This window comes from Coregonus lavaretus, assembly GCF_964263955.1.
Source record: "Coregonus lavaretus genome assembly, chromosome: 32".
In the NCBI taxonomy this organism is placed as follows: domain Eukaryota; kingdom Metazoa; phylum Chordata; class Actinopteri; order Salmoniformes; family Salmonidae; genus Coregonus; species Coregonus lavaretus.
In genome coordinates this window covers 12,513,419-12,533,717 of record NC_140019.1, presented here as the reverse complement: position 1 = coordinate 12,533,717, position 20,299 = coordinate 12,513,419, and the positions used below count along the sequence as shown (strand labels likewise).

The window sequence follows — 20,299 nt, the reverse complement described above, 5'->3', positions numbered from 1 at the left end:
TGAGTGGAAACACTAAGCGGATGCTTCACATTTATACACCCGGTGAAATATCTGGGAACTGTCTCATTGTTCTATATGTGGCTCCGCGATGGCAGAGGGTATTTAATCTGCCCTCTCATTGGCTAGAATGGTCCCACCTGATCTCGCCTGCCTTCAGTCATTGAGGACATGTATTTCCATTGTTAGAGCGGCGACTCGGCTATCTCGTCAATATAATAGATCATCTTTGCACGGGTTATGTTGCCTTTGTCGGTCTAGTTGTGAGCAAACATATCCCAGCTTTGGCCAGCAGGGGGCAGGTGCTGCAAAGACCTTCACAAGCCTACGTCACTGGGAATTTCCAGTGGGGAAGTCACGTTTCTGAACAATTGGATGTTGCTGTCTTTTGTTGCCAGCAAGCACTGACATATTTCATCCTCGTTTACTGATGCAAAATTATTAAGCTAAAAGTTTTGTATAATATGAACGTTTGACGATAGATACTGTCACTGTTTTGATTCGGTCAAATCAGTTCACCAAAGTATGGCACACTAATGTGCAAAACTCGACTCCTCTGATTGGATTGGGACTGCAATTGTCGAACTTTCATGTGGATGTAGGAATCGCATGTGACCTAGGTAAGTGTTGGCTACAATATTTCAATTTAATTATATGAGTAATTATAATAAGTAACCAATTTAAGTTTATTGTTATAACTTTGCTAGCTAGTCAAGTTCACTTCCTCATTGTCAAATTAGCTAGCTATATGCATGCTAGCCACAAACAAAAAACTGAAGTTGGTTAGTAAGCTAGCTAGTTAGTTAGATCAGAGCAAACGGACGGTTGGCTTTGTCTTTTATTTTGTTACTATGGTGCTCTTGAAAAATTGACTTAAGAGAGAGTGCTGTTTTAGCTAATTTATTTTGATACTTGTGTTTTAGTTAGCTAACTGGCTAGCTTGTTAGATAAGTGGTTTATGCACAGCATGCCAGTAGCAAATCCAAATGTCACGAGAGCAGGGCACATTTGAAATTGGTTCAGATGCAGGAAATCACTAAATCTTTAATTCCGGTAAGCATATGTACACTAAACTGCTTGAATGTTTTATAAGTCAATACTTTTCTCAAGGTCTTTGTCTTCTCTCAGACACCATGGCAGAAGAGGATGCTTACCTGGCTCACCCACAGGTAGGCTAGGTGTTTCATGTCCATGCTATGTCTACACTGGATCTCTGTATTTGTCATATATACATTGTAGGCTATATTGTTTGTCACAAAGTTTGAAGCAGAAATCTATAGATTTTTTAAAACACTTAAGAACAACATCATTATAAAAGTAGAGGTGTGGCTAAAGATGTACAGTGCCTTCAGAAAGTATTCACACCCCTTGACTTTTTCAAAATGTTGTTGTTACAAAGTGGGATTAAAATGGATTTAATTGTCAAAGTGGAAGAAAAAAAACGTTTTTCTTTTTTATTAATGGAAAATAATACAAATACACCCATCTAGTACTTGGTTGGGCCCCCCTTTGCCTCGGGAACACCCTGAATTCTTTGGGGCATGGATTCTACAAGGTGTGGCATTCAAACGTTGCTCAATTGTTATCAATGGACCAAATGTGTGCCAGGAAAACATTCCCCACGCCATTACACCACCGTCACCAGCATCTATCGTTGACACCAGGCAGGATGGGGCCACCACAAACAGGCAAATAACAGTGCAGTACAACAGTGGTGTGCAGAACGGCATCTCGGAACGCACAACTCGTGGGTCCTTGTCACAGATGGGCTATTGCAGCAGACAACCACACCGGGTTTCACTCCTGTCAGCTAAAAACAAGAATAACCCGGTGTGGGTGTCTGCTGCAATAGCCCATCCGTGACAAGGACCCACGAGTTGTGCACTACGAGATGCCGTTCTGCACCCCACTGTTGTACTGCGCCGTTATTTGCCTGTTTATGGCCCGTCTGTTAGCTTGCACGATTCTTGCCATTCTCCTTCGACCGCTCAAATCAACGAGCTGTTTTCACCCACAGGACTGCCGCTGACTGGATGTTTTTTTGTTTGTCGCACCATTCTCAGTAAACCCTAGACACTGTCGTGCGGAAAAAGCCCAGGAGGCCGGCCGTTTCTGAGATACTGGAACTGTCGCGCCTGGCACCGACGATCATACCACGCTCAGTCGCTTAGGTCACTCGTTTTGCCCATTCTAACATTCAATCGAACAGTAATTGGATGCCTGTCTGCCTGCTTTATATAGCAAGCCACGGACACGTGATTCACTGTCTGTAGGAGCGAACCATTTTCGTGAACGGGGTGGTGTACCTAATAAACAGGCAACTGAGTGTAACTTGATTATATACAGTGCATTCGGAAAGTATTCAGACCCCTTGACTTTTTCCACATTTTGTTACTTTACAGCCTTATTCTAAAATTGATTAAATTGTTTTTCAATCTACACATAATACCCCATAATGACAAAGTAAAAACAGGTTTTTAGAAATTACGTGCAAATGCATAAAAAATAAAAAACTGATATCACATTTTACATAAGTAGTTAGACCCTTTACCCAGTACTTTGTTGAAGCAACTTTGGCAGCGATTACAGCCTTGAGTCTTCTTGGGTATGACGCTACAAGCTTGGCACACCTGTATTTGGGGAGTTTCTCCCATTCTTCTATGCAGATTCTCTCAAGCTCTATCAGGTTGGATGGGGAGCAAAGCTGCACAGCTATTTTCAGGTCTCTCCAGAGATGTTCGATCGGGTTCAAGTCCGGGCTCTGGCTGGGCCACTAAAGGACATTCAGAGACTTAACCCGAAGCCACTTCTGCGTTGTATTGGCTGTGTGCTTAGTGTCATTGTCCTGTTGGAAGGTGAACCTTTGCCCCAGTCTGAGGTCCTGAGCGCTCTGTAGCAGTTTTTTTATCAAGGATCCCTCTGTACTTTGCGCCGTTCATTTCCCCCTCAATCCTGACTAGTCTCCCAGTCCCAGCTGCTGAAAAACATCCCCACAGCATGATGCTGCCACCACCATGCTTCACCACGGGGTTGATGCCAGGTTTCCTCCAGACGTGACGCTTGCCATTCAGGCCAAAGAGTTCAATCTTGGTTTCATCAGACCAGAGAATCTTGTTTAGGTGCCTTTTGGCAAACTCCAAGCGGGCTGTCATGTGCCTTTCACTGAGGAGTGGCTTCCGTCTGGCCACTCTACCATAAAGGCCTGATTGGTGGAGTGCTACAGAGATGGTTGTCCTTCTGGAAGGTTCTCCCATCCCCACAGAGGTACTCTAGAGCTCTGTCATAGTGACCATCAAGTTCTTGGTCACCTCCCTGACCAAGCCCTTCTCCCCCAATTGCTCAGTTTGGCCGGGCAGCCAGCTCTAGGAAGAGTCTTGGTGGTTCCTTCAATGCTGGCCACTGTGTTCTTGGGGACCTTCAATGCTGCAGAAATGTTTTGGTATCCTTCCCCAGATCTGTGCTTCGACACAATCCTGTCTCGGAGCTCTACGTCAATTCCTTCGACCTCATGGCTTGGTTTTTGCTCTGACATGCACTGTCAACTGTGGGACCTTTATATAGACAGGTGTGTGCCTTTCCAAATCATGTCCAATCAATTGAATTTACCACAGGAAACATCTCGAGGATGATCTGTATTTCAGTTTTTATTTTATTTTTTTATACATTTGCAAACATTTCTACAAACCTGTTTTCGCTTTGTGATTATGGGGTGTTGATGATTTTTATTTCATCAATTTTAGAATAAGGCTGTAACGTAACAAATGTGGAAAAAGGGAAGGGGTCTGAATACTTTCCGAATGCACTGTAAGTATTCAACCCCCTGAGTCAATACATGTTAGAATCACCTTTGGCAGCAAATACAGCAGTGAGTCTTTCTGGGTAAGTCTCTAAAATCTTTGCAAACCTGGATTGTACAATATTTGCTAATTATTCTTTTAAAAAATTGTCAAGCTCTGTCAAGTTGGTTGTTGATCATTGCTAGACAGCCATTTTCAAGTTTTGCAATAGTTTTTCAAATCGATTTTAAGTCACAACTGTAACTAGGCCACTCAGGAACATTCAATGTTGTCTTGGTAAGCCACTCCAGTGTATATTTAGCCTTGTGTTTTAGGTTATTGTCCTGCTGAAAGGTGAATTTGTCTCCCAGTGTCTGTTGGAAAGCAGACTTAAGTATGTTTTCCTCTAAGATTTTGCCTGTGCTTAGCTCCATTCCTTTTGTTTTAATCCTAAAAAACTCCCTAGTCCTTGCTGATGACAAGCATACCCATAACATGATGCAGCCACCACCATTCTTGAAAATATGAGGAGGTACTTCCGTGATGTGTTGTATTGGATATGCCCCAAACATAACGCTTTGTATTCAGAACAAAAAGTTAATTTCTTTGCCACATTTTTTGCAGTATTACTTTAGTGCCTTTATTGCAAACAGGATGCATGGTTTGGAATATTTCTTTTCACTCTGTCATTTATTTTAGTATTGTGGGGTAAATATAATGTTGTTGATCCATCTTCAGTTATCTCCTATCACAGTCATTAAACTCTAACTGTTTTAAAATCACGATTGGCCTCATGGTGAAATCCCTGAGCGGTTTCCTTCCTCTCCGGCAACTGATTTAGGAAGGGCGCCTGTATCTTTGTAGTGACTGGATGTATTGATACACCATCCAAAGTGTAAAATTAATAAGTGCATCATGCTCAAAGCGATATTCAATGTCTGCTTTAAAAAAAAAAAACAATATCCAAAATGATCCAAAACACACAATCAAGTCTATATGAAAATTGCTAAAAAGCAACAAATTGGAAGTTTTGGAATGGCCTAGTCAAAGTCCAGACCTAATCCCAATTGAGATGTTGTGGCAGGACTTGAAACGAGCAGTTCATGCTTGAAAACCCACACGTCACTGAGTTAAAGCAGTTCTGCATGGAAGAGTGGGCCAAAATTCCTCCACAGCGACGTGAGAGACTGATCAACAACTACAGAAAGCATTTGGTTGGAGTCATTGCAGCTAAAGGTGGCACAACCAGTTATTGAGTGTAATGGGGCAATTACTTTTTCACACAGGGGAATTGGGTGTTGCATAACTTTGTTTATGAAATAAATATGTAATTGTTGTGTTATTTGTTCACTTATGTTCCCTTTATCTAATATTAGGTTTTGGTTGAAGATCTGATAATATTCAGTATCACAAATATGCAAAAGTAGAGAAAATTAGAAAGGGGGAAAATACTTTTTCATAGTACTGTATATGATGGTGTGTATAGACAATATGCATAGTAAATGAATAGAAAAGGTGTGTACCCAGTGTATACAGTTGAAGTCGGAAGTTTACATACACTTAGGTTGGCGTCATTAAACTCGTTTTTCAACCACTCCACAAATTTCTACTTTGCGCAAGTCATTTTTCCAACAATTGTTTACAGACAGATTATTTCACGTATAATTCACTATATCACAATTCCAGTGGGTCAGAAGTTTACATACACTAAGTTTACTGTGCCTTTTTAAACAGCTTGGAAAATTCCAGAAAATGATTTCATGGTTTTAGAAGCTTCTGATAGGCTAATTGACATCATTTGAATCAATTGGAGGTGTACCTGTGGATGTATTTCAAGACCTACCTTCAAACTCTGTAGCTCTTTGCTTGACATCATGGGAAAATCCAAAGAAATCAGCCAAGACCTCAGAAAAAAATAGTAGACCTCCTCAAGTCTGGTTCATCCTTGGGAGCAATTTCCAAACGTCTGAAGGTACCACGTTCATCTGTACAAACAATAGTATGCAAGTATAAACACCATGGGACCACGCAGCCGTCATACCGCTCAGGAAGGAGACGCATTCTGTCTCCTAGAGATGAACGTACTTTGGTGCGAAAAGTGAAAATCAATCCCAGAACAACAGCAAAGGACCTTGTGAAGATGCTGGAGGAAACGGGTACAAAAGTATCTATATCCACAGTAAAACAAGTCCTATATCGACATAACCTAAAAGGCCACTCAGCAAGGAAGAAGCCACTGCTCCAAAACCGCCATAAAAAATCCAGACTACGGTTTGCAACTGCACATGGGGACAAGGATCATACTTTTTGGAGAAATGTCCTCTGGTCTGATGAAACAAAAATAGAACTGTTTGGCCATAATGACCATCGTTATGTTTGGAGGAAAAAGAGGTGACTTGCAAGCTGAAGAACACCATCCCAACCGTGAAGCACGGGGGTGGCAGCATCATGCTGTGGGGGTGCTTTGCTGCAGGAGGGACTGGTGCACTTCACAAAATAGATGGCATCATGAGGAAGGAATATTATGTGGATATATTGAAGCAACATCTCAAGACATCAGTCAGGAAGTTAAAGCTTGGTCGCAAATGGGTCTTCCAAATGGACAATGACCCCAAGCATACTTCCAAAGTTGTGGCAAAATGGCTTAAGGACAGCAAAGTCATGGTATTGGAGTGGCCATCACAAAGCCCTGACCTCAATCCTATAGAAAATGTGTGGGCAGAACTGAAAAAGCGTGTGCGTGCAAGGAGGCCTACAAACCTGACTCAGTTACACCAGCTCCGTCAGGAGGAATGGGCCAAAATTCACCCAATTTATTGTGGGAAGCTTGTGGAATGCTACCCAAAACGTTTGACCCAAGTTAAATAATTTAAAGGCAATGCTACCAAATACTAATTGAGTGTATGTAAACTTCTGACCCACTGGGAATGTGATGAAAGAAATAAAAGCTGAAATAAATCATTCTCTCTACTATTATTCTGACATTTCACATTCTTAAAATAAAGTGGTGATCCTAACTGACCTAAGACAGGGAATGTTTACTAGGATTAAATGTCAGGAATTGTGAAAAACTGAGTTTAAATGTATTTGGCTAAGGTGTATGTAAACTTCCGACTTCAACTGTACATATGAAGTGGGTAAAACAGTATTAAAGTGACCAGTGTTCAATTACTCTTTGTGGTTAAATCTGTGCTTGAAATTCACTGCACGACTTAGGGACCTAACAGAGAATTGTATGTGTGGGGTACAGAGATGGGGTAGTCATTTAAAAATAATGTTAAACACTATTATTGCACACAGAGTGAGTCCATGCAATTTATTATGTGACTTGTTAAGCAACTTTTTACTCCTGAACTTATTTAGGCTTGCCATAACAAAAGGGTTGAATACTTATTGACTCAAGGCATTTAATTTAAAATTAATTTGTAAACATTTCTAAAAACATAATTCCACGGGGTATTGTGTGTAGATCAGTGACACAAAATCTAAATGTAATCCATTTTAAATTCAGGCTGTAAAACAACAAAATGTGGAAAAAGTTGAGGGGTGTGAATACTTTCTGAAGGCACTGTAACTTCATCTGACAGGTTTGCCTGTGTTTCTTTCATAGATGCTAGTTGTACCCCTACATTTGTCAGTGAAAAAAGATGTCAATAACCTTGTCCTCTCTTGTTTTCTTTTCTTGTAGTACTTTGACATAGAGCCACTATGGGATCCTCTGAATTTCCCTCCCATGTCACTCACCAACTCACTCCGGACAGGTAAGAAGAAGGAATGACTTCATGGCACAGCATAATCTTTTATCTGGCCTATAAACCCCTTTAAATAAACCCCTTTATATAAACCCCTTTTATATAAACATTGCTCATCCATATATGTATTAATATATTCTTAATTCTATTACTTTACTTAGATTTGTGTGTATTAGGTATATGTTGTGAAATTGTTAGATATTACTTGTTAGATATACAGCACTCTCGGAGCTAGAAACAAAAGCATTTTTCTACACCCGCAATAACATCTGCTAAACACGTGTATGTGACCAATACAATTTGATTTTGATTTAAAGAAACCCCATTAAAGGTACTGAACAGTCATTCTGAAAAGTACTTTTTCTCTCATGGCTAACTACCAGGAAGTTTGAAAAGACTGGCTGAGTGGGTGGGGAGCTTATATTATTGAGCTTGTCTTGACTGACAGCTCTTTGAAACGCCTATGTCAAGCAACTTGGATGCTGTGAGAAGTGTTGCAGTAAAATATTCTCAAGCAAATTTGGTGATACACAATGCAACTCAAACAACATTGAAATTGCATCAATGGTATACAGTGTGTGTATATGTGTATACAGTGCATTCGTAAAGTATTCAGACCCTTGACTTTCTATACCTTTTGTTACGTTTATAGCCTTATTCTAAAATGGATTAAATTGTTTGTTTTTTCTTAATCAATCTACACACAATACCCCATAATGACAAAGCAAAAACAGGTTTTTAGAAATTGTAGCAAATTTATATAAATAAAATAAATAAATAAGAAATCTCACATTTACATAAGTATTCAGACCCTTTACTCAGTACTTTGTTGAAGCATCTTGGCAGCGATTACAGCCTCAATTCTTCTTGGGTATGACGCTACAAGCTTGGCACACCTGTATTTGGGGAGTTTCTCCCATTCTTCTGTCAGGTTGGATGGGGAGCAACGCTGCACAGCTATTGTCAGGTCTCTCCATAGATGTTTGATCGGGTTCAAGTCCGGGCTCTGGCTGGGCCACTAAAGGACATTGAGACATGTCCCGAAGCCACTCCTGCGTTGTCTTGGCTGTGTGCTTAGGTTCGTTGTCCCGTTGGAAGGTGAACCTTCGCCCCAGTCTGAGGTCCTGAGCACTCTGGAGCAGGTTTTCATCAAGGATCTCTCAGTACTTTGCTCCGTTCATCTTACCCTCGATCCTGACTAGTCTCCCAGTCCCTGCCGCTGAAAAACATCCCCACCACCACCACCATGCTTCACCGTAGGGATGGTATTGGCTAGGTGATGAGCGGTGCCTGGTTTCCTCCAGATGTGACGCTTGGCATTCAGGCCAAAGAGTTCATTCTTGGTTTCATCAGACCAGATAATCTTGTTTCTCATGGTCTGAGAGTCCTTTGGCAAACTCCAAGCGGGCTGTCATGTTCCTTTTACTGAGGAGTGGCTTCGGTCTGCCCACTCTACCATAAAGGCCTGATTGGTGGAGTGCTGCAGAAATGGTTGTCTTTTCTAGAAGGTTCTCCCATCTCCACAGAGGAACTCTGGAGCGCTGTCAGAGTGATCCAACGGGTTCTTGGTCACCTCCCTGACCAAGGCCCTATCCCCTGATTTGCTCAGTTAGGCCGGGTGGCCAGCTCTAGGAAGAGTCTTGGTGGTTCCAAACTTCTTCCATTGAAGAATGATGGAGGCCACTGTGTTTTTGGGGACCTTCAATGCTGCAAAAATGTTTAGGTACCCTTCCCCAGATCTGTGCCTCGACACGATCCTGTCTCTGAGCTCTACGGATTCCTTCAACCTCATGGCTTGGTTTTTGCTCTGACATGCATTGTAAACTGTGGGACCTTATATAGACAGGTGTGTGCCTTTCCAAATCATGTCCAATCAATTGAATTTACAACAGGTGGACTCCAATTAAGTTGTAGAAACATCTCAAGGATGATCAATGGAAACAGGATGCACCTGAGCTCAATTTCGAGTCTCCTAGACATTTCTAAAAACCTGTTTTTGCTTTGTCATTATAGGGTATAGTGTGTAGATTGATTAGAAAGCCCCCCCAATTTAATCAATTGTAGAATAAGGCTGTAACGTAACAAAATATGGAAAAAGTGAAGGGGTCTGAATACGTTCTGAATGCACTGTAGGTATTTTTCCAAAATATAGATTAAATAGGTATATCTAAAGATGTAATTTCATGAATGCCAGTGGTAGCCTAAAATTGGAGAGCGCTTTCATGGTCAAGAGTAAGCTCTTCCTCGCCACCACCTTTTTATGAAAAGGTAGTTAAAAAATAACTCAGTTTCATGATGTCATGATATTACAGAGTTCTAATGTAGACATGAGCCTACTTCTCCTTCTGTCTAACTTTCACTTCTCCATTTGTCTCGGGGGCTGTTTTAAAACCAAGGTTTAAGCGAGACTAGTGGTTGTTTAGGCAAGACTAATGGGAATATATTGGAACTACTACTTTCTCCGGGGGATACCCATCTCTTTACCACAAATGGCATATTCAAGAGCAGTCTTGATGAATGGACATACCCCACAATCTCGTATGTTGATGCTCATTACTTCATTAATCTTACAAGTATGGATATAGCCATCCTGTGAGGGCAATGCGCCATTCTTAGAGCTGAAGGAAAATGTTGAATTTCAATGTCCGGATGAAGGTCGTCTGTTCTATAGAGAGCTGATGCCGAGTATAATTTGGCAGATAAGGTTGATTGAGGTTACATCGGTGGGAGGATGTGGCTTAGGCAGCAGGCCCTGCATTAGGCAGGAAGGGGAAGAGGCTGGCTCCGCAAACAATTGTTTGAGGAGCAAGATGAGACGACTATCACAAGGGTTTTTGTCATATTTGGTAAAAGACTCAAAACATTGTTTTGTTGACATGGAACTAGATAGCCCAGGCCCCCATTCCTAAAAAGCCATACCTTTTGTTTGTTAGTTTTGTTTATCTGATTCAAAATACATCCTCTACCACAGCACCTCAGCTCAATTCAAGATGTTTGTTAAGAAGAGGGATGGCCCTAGAGAGCTACTGGTTGTTCAGGGTTTTGTTCCAGCCTTGCTCTAACACACCTGCTTTTGCTAATCAATGTCCTCATTGGCCGCTGATTAGTTAGTAGAATCAGGTGTGTTAGAGCAGAGCTGGAGCAAAAACCTTCACACCCAATACAGTAGGAGGAGGGGGAGCCAGTCCTGCTGTAAAACTAACGTAAACCATTGTTTATTTGTTCTTAATTACAGCAGATGGACCTTACCTCCAAATCATTGAACAGCCTAAACAGGTAACCCTTTCCTTCAGTGTGCTCCTTCTCTTAGTTACAGCATAGGCTATGTAAATTTAACCAAATTTCAAAGGGATATTAAAAACTGTTTATTTGAGTATCATTCATGTCTGTTCCAGCGGGGCTTCAGGTTCCGTTATGGCTGTGAGGGGCCCTCTCACGGCGGGCTCCCAGGGGCCTCCAGCGAGAAGAACAGGAAGTCCTATCCCCAGGTCAAGGTAAGTCTCACCCATAGAGAATGATAGAGGCCTCTAGTGCCCAAAAGGCTGTATTGGCATGGGCAGCGCCATTGAGGGTAGAGGTCTTCACCTTTTGGACCCGTTTCGAAATGGACCTGGGACTTTCCCACCCAGACCCAATATGCATAAATAAAAATAAAAACATTTAGAGACCCGTTCCGAACGGACCTGAAGACAACTAGACCCGTTCCGTATAGACCTGGTCGGATGCAGACCCGGTCCGATCCGAGTGAGGGAAGCATCAGAAAAGTAATTTAAGCTACTTTATTAACCGGCGCTGATAAAGTGTGAGTGTGAGCGAGTGACACGTTGAGTAGGAAGAGACAGCAACCAACCAAGCCAACTCACGCTATAGTAGACTAATAGCTGCCATAGCTAGGTTATTTATCATAAAATATGATTACATAGCACCTGTCTTGACTGCATCAAACCGGGGGAAGCTAGTTAAGCTAGCTAATGTTAGCTAGCTAGGCTAACTGAGACTGCAGTGCATGCGCTTTCTCATCCTACAGTTACAAATAACAACTCCATTCGGAATATTAAGTAGCCTACCTGTTGGCTCTTGGTCGTTGTAGCCTATCCTTCTCCTTTAACTTTTAATTCTGTCATTTTAATTCCATTTTCCATTGATTAGATATCGCCTAACTTGTGCCACACACTGAGCGAGGCTCTATGACTGTAGCCTATTGCCACTTTGATGACTTAAGATTGGCAAACAACAAGCTACACGTGCCACGCTCCACTCTCGTGAAAAGCAAGAGCAGCGGCATAAAGGATAAAATGTCTCTCTCTCTCTCTCTACTGCAGCAGTCGCGTTTGGATCTGTACGGGCCTTTCCGGACAAGTCAGTTAAAATTACACATATCAGATCCGACCCAGACCTGTGACATTATTTAGAAATCTTTTTTTTTTTACCCCCCTTTTTCTCCCCATTTTCGTGATATCCTTGTCTCATCGCTGCAATTCCCCAACGGGCTCGGGAGAGGCGAAGGAACGAGTCATGCATCCTCCTAAACCTGACCCGCCAAACCGCGTTCCTTAACACCTGCACGCTTAACCCGGAAGCCAGCCGCACCAATGTGTCGGAGGAAACACCGTTCAACTAACGACCAAAGTCAGCCTGCAGGCGCCCTGCCCGCCACAAGGAGTCGCTAGAGCGCGATGAGCCAATTAAAGCCCCCCCCCCCCCTTTCAAACCCTCCCCTAACCCTGGGCCAATTGTGCACCGCCCTATGGGACTCCCGGTCACGGCCGGTTGTGACACACAGCCTGGGATCGAACCTGGGTCTGTAGTGATGCCTTAGACCGCTGTGCCACTCAGGAGGCCCTGTTTATTTAGAATTCTCGATTCGGGTATTCGCGTACAGGTGGATCCGTGAAGGCCTCTAATTGAGGGCTTCCACCATTTTAATGTAGTCAACTGGGTGGGACGTCCAACTTCATTGGCTGATCCTGCCTGGTGACCCTGTTGGAGTCATGTCTAACCGGGTCACCAGGCAGGATCAGCCAATCGTGAAGAAGAAAATGTACTACTTCAAAATGGAGATTGCCTCAATGGCTCTGCCCATGCTGTCACAGACGCTATAATGGCATAGATACAAAGGCCTGCTGTCCGTCCTTCATTCCTTCCTTCCTTTGATCTTTCAACTAAACAAGCGGAAGTAGGAATTCCCCATGAGATTCCAATGAATTTAGCGTCTCACGTGTTTGAGATGTAATTATCTTGTTCATATGTGAATGAAAAAACATTTGATCAGCTCCGCATGTATTTCAAGCTAACATTTACATGCCCATCCTGACAGAAATCTGTTCATGCAAGTAACACAATTTTGCCCCTCACACACACACCACAAATACTTGTGTATCTTTAGGCAATTTGAACTATGTTCAGTCTGTACTCTGGGAAATCCCCCTTTGTTGTGCCTCAAAATATTTCCCTCAAGCAGTATGAATAGGTACTGTCTGTTGGTGTTGAGGCGCTAACTCCAACCGCTCATCTTCTGAGCATGCTTTTGTTTCAATACATTTGAACCTTTACACCTGAGGGTCTTTTTGCTGAAAGGTTTTAAATGATATTTTATTGGAGCTAGACATGAGAATGGATAGTCTTTCAATGGTCAGGGGAAAGAGGAATCTTATCTTCATTTCTTCAGTAAGCTCTAAGTTCTGTTCCCATGATTGTTAGAGGCTAGTGGTCCTCTGTAGCGAAATTGGTAGAGCATGGCGCTTGTAACGCCAGGGTAGTGGGTTCGAACCCCGGGACCACCCATACGTAAAAATGTATACACACATGACTTTAAGTCGCTTTGGATAAAAGTGTCTGCTAAATGGCATATTATTATTATATTATTATGCACAAAATAAGATAAAATGAGTCTAAAGACATGTACACTCCACTCCGTATGTATTTGGACAGTGAAGGTAAGATCTTTTTTTTGTTTCTATACTCCCAACATTTTGGATTTGAGATCAAATGTTTTACATGAGGCGACAGTGCAGAATGTCACCTTTTTTATTTGAGTGTATTTTTATACATACTGTATCTGTTTTACTGTTTAGAAATGAAAGCACTTTATGTATCTAGTCCCCAGTTTGAAGATGTCATAATTATTTGGACAAAATTCACTTAGTGTGTATTAAAGTAGTCACAAAGTTGAGTATTTGGTCCCATATTCCCTAGTGACTACATCAAGCTTGTGACTACACATTCGTTAGATGCATTTGCAGTTTGTTTTGGTTGTGTTTTGGGTCATTCACAATTAATTCACGATTATCAATAATCATGGAAGTAGCATCCAGATAATATAGACGTGTTTAGAAAAACGTATATTCTTACTTACAATAAAAGTGACTCCCAAATGACACTACATCATTCACCATTCTCTTCCTATTGGGCAAAACATAATCCGAAACACAACCAAAAGAAGCTGCAAATGCATTCAAGTTTGTAGAGTCACAAGCTTGATGTAGTCATTGCGTGCTAGGAATATGGGACCAAATACTAAACTTTTGACTACATTAATACGTTATAAGTTAATTCTGTCCAAATACTTATGACATCTTCAAATGGGGGTCTAGATAATTTCTAAATGGTAAAACAGATATGTATAAAAAATACCCTCACTTTCTTTTGACATTCTGTACTGTCACCTCATATGATTTTTTTAAAATCTCAAATCCAAAATGCTGGAGTATAAGGCCACATTTACAATTTTAGCTTCACTGTCCGAATACATACGGAGGGGAGTGTATATAAATCTGTTGGGAATTTCCTCCTGTGTCATAGAGGTAATTACTAGGGACTGTCGAGTGGCATCACCAACAGGAAACTGTGTTTTCAGCTCGCCCCCACGGTCTCAGACTCCGACATGAAACAACTGCCTCAGAGTGTAAAACATAGAGGTGTCTCTCAAACCTGTTCTAGAGGTTGTAGAGGCAGATATAGCCCACTGTCTATGTTGTGCTTCTGTACATAAAGTTACAGAGTACATTGATATGAGTTCTCTTTTAAATGCAGTGGCTAAAGACTGGGGTTGAGGCGAGACATTTGAGCTCAAGGGCAGGCTAAAGACTTTTCTAGGTAGGCAAATTCAAAATGTGTTCTTCAGTCTCACCCTCTGACTGCTTTGCCTAACATATGTACTATTTCTTGGAACGTGGTTGGTTTTGTATGTAGGCCAATTTTGGCTGGGAGAACCAAGCATGGCGCTTGCAACGCCAGGGTTGTGGGTTCGATTCCCACCGGGGGCCAGTATGAAAATGAATGCACTCACTAACTAAGTCGCTCTGGATAAGAGCGTCTGCTAAATGACTAAAATGCTAAATGTAAGGCATTAGTCTACAGTGCAGTATTCATTTTGTCAAGGAAGAATGTGTAAGATTTCAAAGTGGTTAGATGGCATACTTTTACCTTTCCCTGTGTCCATTACATGTGTTGATATCCATAAGCATCAGTCACTCCCAGTTAATAATTTATGTGATGCATCATTGTTGCTGCATTAAATTCATGTTATCAGACTTTGACAGTTCAAGCATGTTGTTTACACTATTGTTGGATCTATGTTGGCTTCCTGTTAGTTTGAACAGAACGCTGTGAGACATTAGTTTATGTGTCATAGAAAGTAATTCATCTGAAGAGAAATGCACATTCTCTTTTCTGTGAAGAATGGGTGACTGATAAGCGGAGGGGTTTTCCCTGAGGGGTTTTGAAAGGATGGGATCTTTAGTTGAAGTTGTGGAAAAACTTGACATTTTATAATTGTTTGAAAATAGCTCTGGTCACATGAAAAAGGACTGAGATTCCCAACCTACCCTAACCCGGGGTTCTACACTAACTTTTTCCACAGGTGGCACTGGTGCTACTAACTTTTTTTAGTTGGTGGCACCAGCACACGATTTGGTCGCACCAATTTTTAAAATAATTTATTTTAGAATTGATAATGACCTGGCCTGTGTCCCATAATGTGCCTGCATTTCATACAGCACCAGGCTAATAATGACTAGCCATCTTTTAAATTAGCATGCCCTGATCAGAAATGAAATCACTGAATATTATATTGAAACAGTAGAACTTCTAAATCGGCTGCCAACTTCAATGACTTTTCAAGGACCAACGAGACTAGAGGAAAATGTCAGATTTTCCAATGTCTGATCGACTGGCCCAGAGGGTTTCAAAAACCTCCCTGTATGTCGAGCACTGACACACACAGACATGGGCATTCCCATGCCATTGTCGCCTCTGAAGAAAGTTGGTTTATTTTTGGTCAATTGCACATTACTGTTTGAATAAATCATGATGATAAAATAAAAAAACGAACGTAACCACGTCAAAAAATTCACTGGCACCCTTGCGACCAATAAAAAATAGTGTGTCGCATTGCCAAGTCAAATGGTTGCAGGATGGAACCCTGCCCTAACATGATGACCAAACTGGCTCCGCTCGTGCGCATGTTGAGTTTTTCTATCCCCACCAGACAGGACAAGCAGGTTGAAATATCAAAACGAACTCTGAACCAACTATATTCATTTGGGGACAGGTCGCAACACACATGAAACATTCATGGACATTTAGCTAGCTAGCTTGCTGTTGCTAGGTAATTTGTCCTGGGATATAGACATTTGGTTGTTATTTTACCTGAAATGTACAAGGGCCTTTTGTTTGCTGGATCTTTGTAGAATTTTTACCAATTTTGGAGTCACACAATATCGTGTGTTCTCTACTCCGACAATTAATCCACAGATAAAAGGGGAAACCTAGTTAGTTTCTGGTAATCGCTCCTAGTTCAGCCTTCTCTGTGGATTTTATATGGAGGTTGGCAACCAACTTTCAGGTGCATTACAGCAACCGACTGGAGTGTGGACCTCGTTCATCTTTCAATCACCCACGTGGGTATATGCTCCTAAAAACCAATGAGGAGATGGGAGAGGCGGGACTTGCAGCGCGTCAAGTGTCTAAAATAGAACCATGTTCTAGTTTAGTTTCTGGCAACTTTTGGATGAAATGATTGAATAACATGTACAGTGGGGAGAACAAGTATTTGATACACTGTCGATTTTGCAGGTTTTCCTACTTACAAAGCATGTAGAGGTCTGTAATTTTTATCATAGGTACACTTCAACTGTGAGAGACGGAATCTAAAACAAAAATCCAGAAAATCACATTGTATGATTTAAGTAATTAATTTGCATTTTATTTCTGGATTTTTGTTTTAGATTCCGTCTCTCATAATTGAAGTGTACCTATGATAAAAATTACAGACCTTTACATGCTTTGTAAGTAGGAAAACCTGCAAAATCGGCAGTGTATCAAATCCAGAAAATCACATTGTATGATTTCTAAGTAATTAATTTGCATTTTATTGCATGACATAAGTATTTGATCACCTACCAACCAGTAAGAATTCCGGCTCTCACAGACCTGTTAGTTTTTCTTTAAGAAGCCCTCCTGTCCTCCACTCATTACCTGTATTAACTGCACCTGTTTGAACTCGTTACCTGTATAAAAGACACCTGTCCACACACTCAATCAAACAGACTCCAACCTCTCCACAATGGCCAAGACCAGAGAGCTGTGTAAGGACATCATGGATAAAATTGTAGACCTGCACAAGGCTGGGATGGGCTACAGGACAATAGGCAAGCAGCTTGGTGAGAAGGCAACAGCTGTTGGCGCAATTATTAGAAAATGGAAGAAGTTCAAGATGATGGTCAATCACCCTCGGTCTGGGGCTCAATGCAAGATCTCAACTCGTGGGGCATCAATGATCATGAGGAAGGTGAGGGATCAGCCCAGAACTACACGGCAGGACCTGGTCAATGACCTGAAGAGAGCTGGGACCACAGTCTCAAAGAAAACCATTAGTAACACACTACGCCGTCATGGATTAAAATCCTGCAGCGCACGCAAGGTCCCCCTGCTCAAGCCAGCACATGTCCAGGCCCGTCTGAAGTTTGCCAATGACCATCTGGATGATCCAGAGGAGGAATGGGAGAAGGTCATGTGGTCTGATGAGACAAAAATATAGCTTTTTGGTCTAAACTCCACTCGCCGTGTTTGGAGGAAGAAGGATGAGTACAACCCCAAGAACACCATCCCTGTATGGAGGAGTGGGCCAAAATCCCTGCTGTAGTGTGTGCAAACTTGGTCAAGACCTACAGGAAACGTATGATCTCTGTAATTGCAAACAAAGGTTTCTGTACCAAATATTTTCTGCTTTTCTGATGTATCAAATACTTATGTCATGCAATAAAATGCAAATTAATTACTTAAAAATCATACAATGTGATTTTCTGGATTTTTGTTTTAGATTCCGTCTCTCACAGTGTACCTATGATAAAAAATTACAGACCTCTACATGCTTTGTAAGTAGGAAACACTGCCGATTTTGCAGGTTATCAAATACTTGTTCTCCCCACTGTATGTATACATTAATTTTGCAACGCTCGCCCACGCAACACAGGCAGTGTGGTCAGCATGTAACCCTGTTTATCAAAATCTGAGCCATGTGTAAAAGTGTTTTCATCCAGCATTTCCTTCATGTATTCATTTGGTTGATTCATCACTCAGAAATGGATTACCATTTGGACTGGCATTTTCCACTGTTTTGAATGCTGTGTGTTTGTGTGATTGTATACGTGTGTTTTGTCAACGCAAGAGTGACACATTTTCCCCCTAGAGAAAGTGTGTTACTAACCTCATTTGGTTGACTCATCACTCAGAAATTGTTTACCATTTCGACTGGGAATTTTGAATGATGTGTGTTGTTGATGCAAAAGTGACTAATTTTCCCCCTAGTGAAAGTGTCTGAGTAACCACATGACAAACAAAGCACAAAGAGACAGTAGCACTCAAGCTCCTAACTGAGCCTGTCAGTCAGCCAATCAGTCAAGTCGTTATGACTGAACTAGTTACACAGGCTAAGAGCCAATAAACCAGAGAGCACATTTTAGACTTTACAAGATTTCTTTCTTTTCACAAAACACCACCATACTAAACTCAGCAAAAAAAGAAACGTCCTCTCACTGTCTACTGCGTTTATTTTCAGCAAACTTAACGTGTGTAAATATTTGTATGAACATAACAAGTTCCACAGACATGTGACTAACAGAAATTGAATAATGTGTCCCTGAACAAAGGGGGGGTCAAAATCAAAAGTAATGGTCAGTATCTGGTGTGGACACCAGCTTCATTAAGTACTGCAGTGCCTCTCCTCCTCATGGATTGCACCAGATTTGCCAGTTCTTGCTGTGAGATGTTACCCCACTCTTCCACCAAGGCACCTGCAATTTCCCGGACATTACTGGGGGAACTGGCCCTAGCCCTCACCCTCCGATCCAACAGGTCCCAGACATGCTCAATGGGATTGAGATCCGGGCTCTTCGCTGGCCATGGCAGAACACTGACATTCCTGTCTTGCAGGAAATCACGCACAGAACGAGCAGTATGGCTGGTGGCATTGTCATACTGGACGGTCATGTCAGGATGAGCCTGCAGGAGGGGTACCACATGAGGGAGGAGGATGTCTTCCCTCTAACGCACAGCGTTGCGATTGCCTGCAATGACAACAAGCTCAGTCCGATGATGCTGTGACACACCGCCCCAGACCATGACGGACCCTCCACCTCCAAATCGATCCCGCTCCAGAGTACAGGCCTTGGTGTAAGGCTCATTCCTTCGACGATAAACGCGAATCCGACCATCACCCCTGGTGAGACAAAACCGCGACTCGTCAGTGAAGAGCACTTTTTGCCAGTCCTGTCTGGTCCAGCAACGGTGGGTTTGTGCCAATAGGCGACGTTGTTGCCGGTGATGTCTGGTGAGGACCTGCCTTACAACAGGCCTACAAGCCCTCAGTCCAGCCTCTCTCAGCCTATTGCGGACAGTCTGGGCACTGATGGAGGGATTGTGCGTTCCTGGTGTAACTCGGGCAGTTGTTGTTGCCATCCTGTCCCTGTCCCGCAGGTGTGATGTTCGGATGTACCGATCCTGTGCAGGTGTTGTTACACGTGGTCTGCCACTGTGAGGACGATCAGCTGTCCATCCTGTCATCCTGTAGCGCTGTCTTAGGTGTCTCACAGTACGGACATTGCAATGTATTGCCCTGGCCACATCTGCAGTCCTCATGCCTCCATGCAGCATGCCTAAGGCACGTTCACGCAGATGAGCAGGGACCCTGGGCATCTTTCTTTTGGTGTTTTTCAGAGTCAGTAGAAAGGCCTCTTTAGTGTCCTAAGTTTTCATAACTGACCTTAATTGCCTACCGTCTGTAAGCCGTTCCACAGGTGCATGTTCATTAATTGTTTATGGTTCATTGAACAAGCTTGGGAAACAGTGTTTAAACCTTTTACAATGAAGATCTGTGAAGTTATTTGTATTTTTACGAATTATCTTTGAAAGACAGGGTCCTGAAAAGGGACGTTTCTTTTTTTGCTGAGTTTATGTAAGCAGTCTGGCACTCGAGGCTATCTCGAGGCTATCGTTCGAATATCTTGTCTAAAGAGTGTCTCCCTCTAAAAAGGCAATTTGCTGTTGTCTTTGCAGATCTGTAACTACCAGGGGTTGGCACGTGTGGTGGTACAGCTGGTGACCAACTCTAAAGATGCCCACCTCCATGCCCACAGTCTGGTGGGCAAGCAGTGTGACAAGGGCATCTGCATCGCAGACCTACAGCCCAAAGACTCCAGTATCAGGTGTGTCTCCACCGTTCACTCTAGTTAGCGCACGAATGAACACACACTAGGGCTGGCACGGTAATTGTAT

The 20,299-nt window shown here is 42.3% G+C and overlaps 1 protein-coding gene across 2 annotated transcripts in view; it reads left to right on the top strand.

Moving 5' to 3' along the window:
• The first annotated feature begins 345 nt into the window (after window positions 1-345).
• LOC311107446 (nuclear factor NF-kappa-B p105 subunit-like) overlaps window positions 346-20,299 on the top strand; it is a 35,483-nt gene continuing 15,529 nt past the window's right edge. Inside the window, exons 1-6 of one of the 2 annotated variants that reach the window (XM_084149939.1) lie at window positions 346-617; window positions 1,126-1,166; window positions 7,462-7,534; window positions 10,761-10,801; window positions 10,921-11,019; window positions 20,081-20,229. In XM_084149939.1, coding sequence (XP_084006065.1) covers window positions 1,131-1,166; window positions 7,462-7,534; window positions 10,761-10,801; window positions 10,921-11,019; window positions 20,081-20,229 — 398 coding nt within the window. In that variant the 5' untranslated portion in view covers window positions 346-617; window positions 1,126-1,130. Of the gene's footprint in view, window positions 618-1,107; window positions 1,167-7,461; window positions 7,535-10,760; window positions 10,802-10,920; window positions 11,020-20,080; window positions 20,230-20,299 lie in introns of both variants that reach the window. The other variant, XM_084149940.1, reaches the window with a different exon arrangement.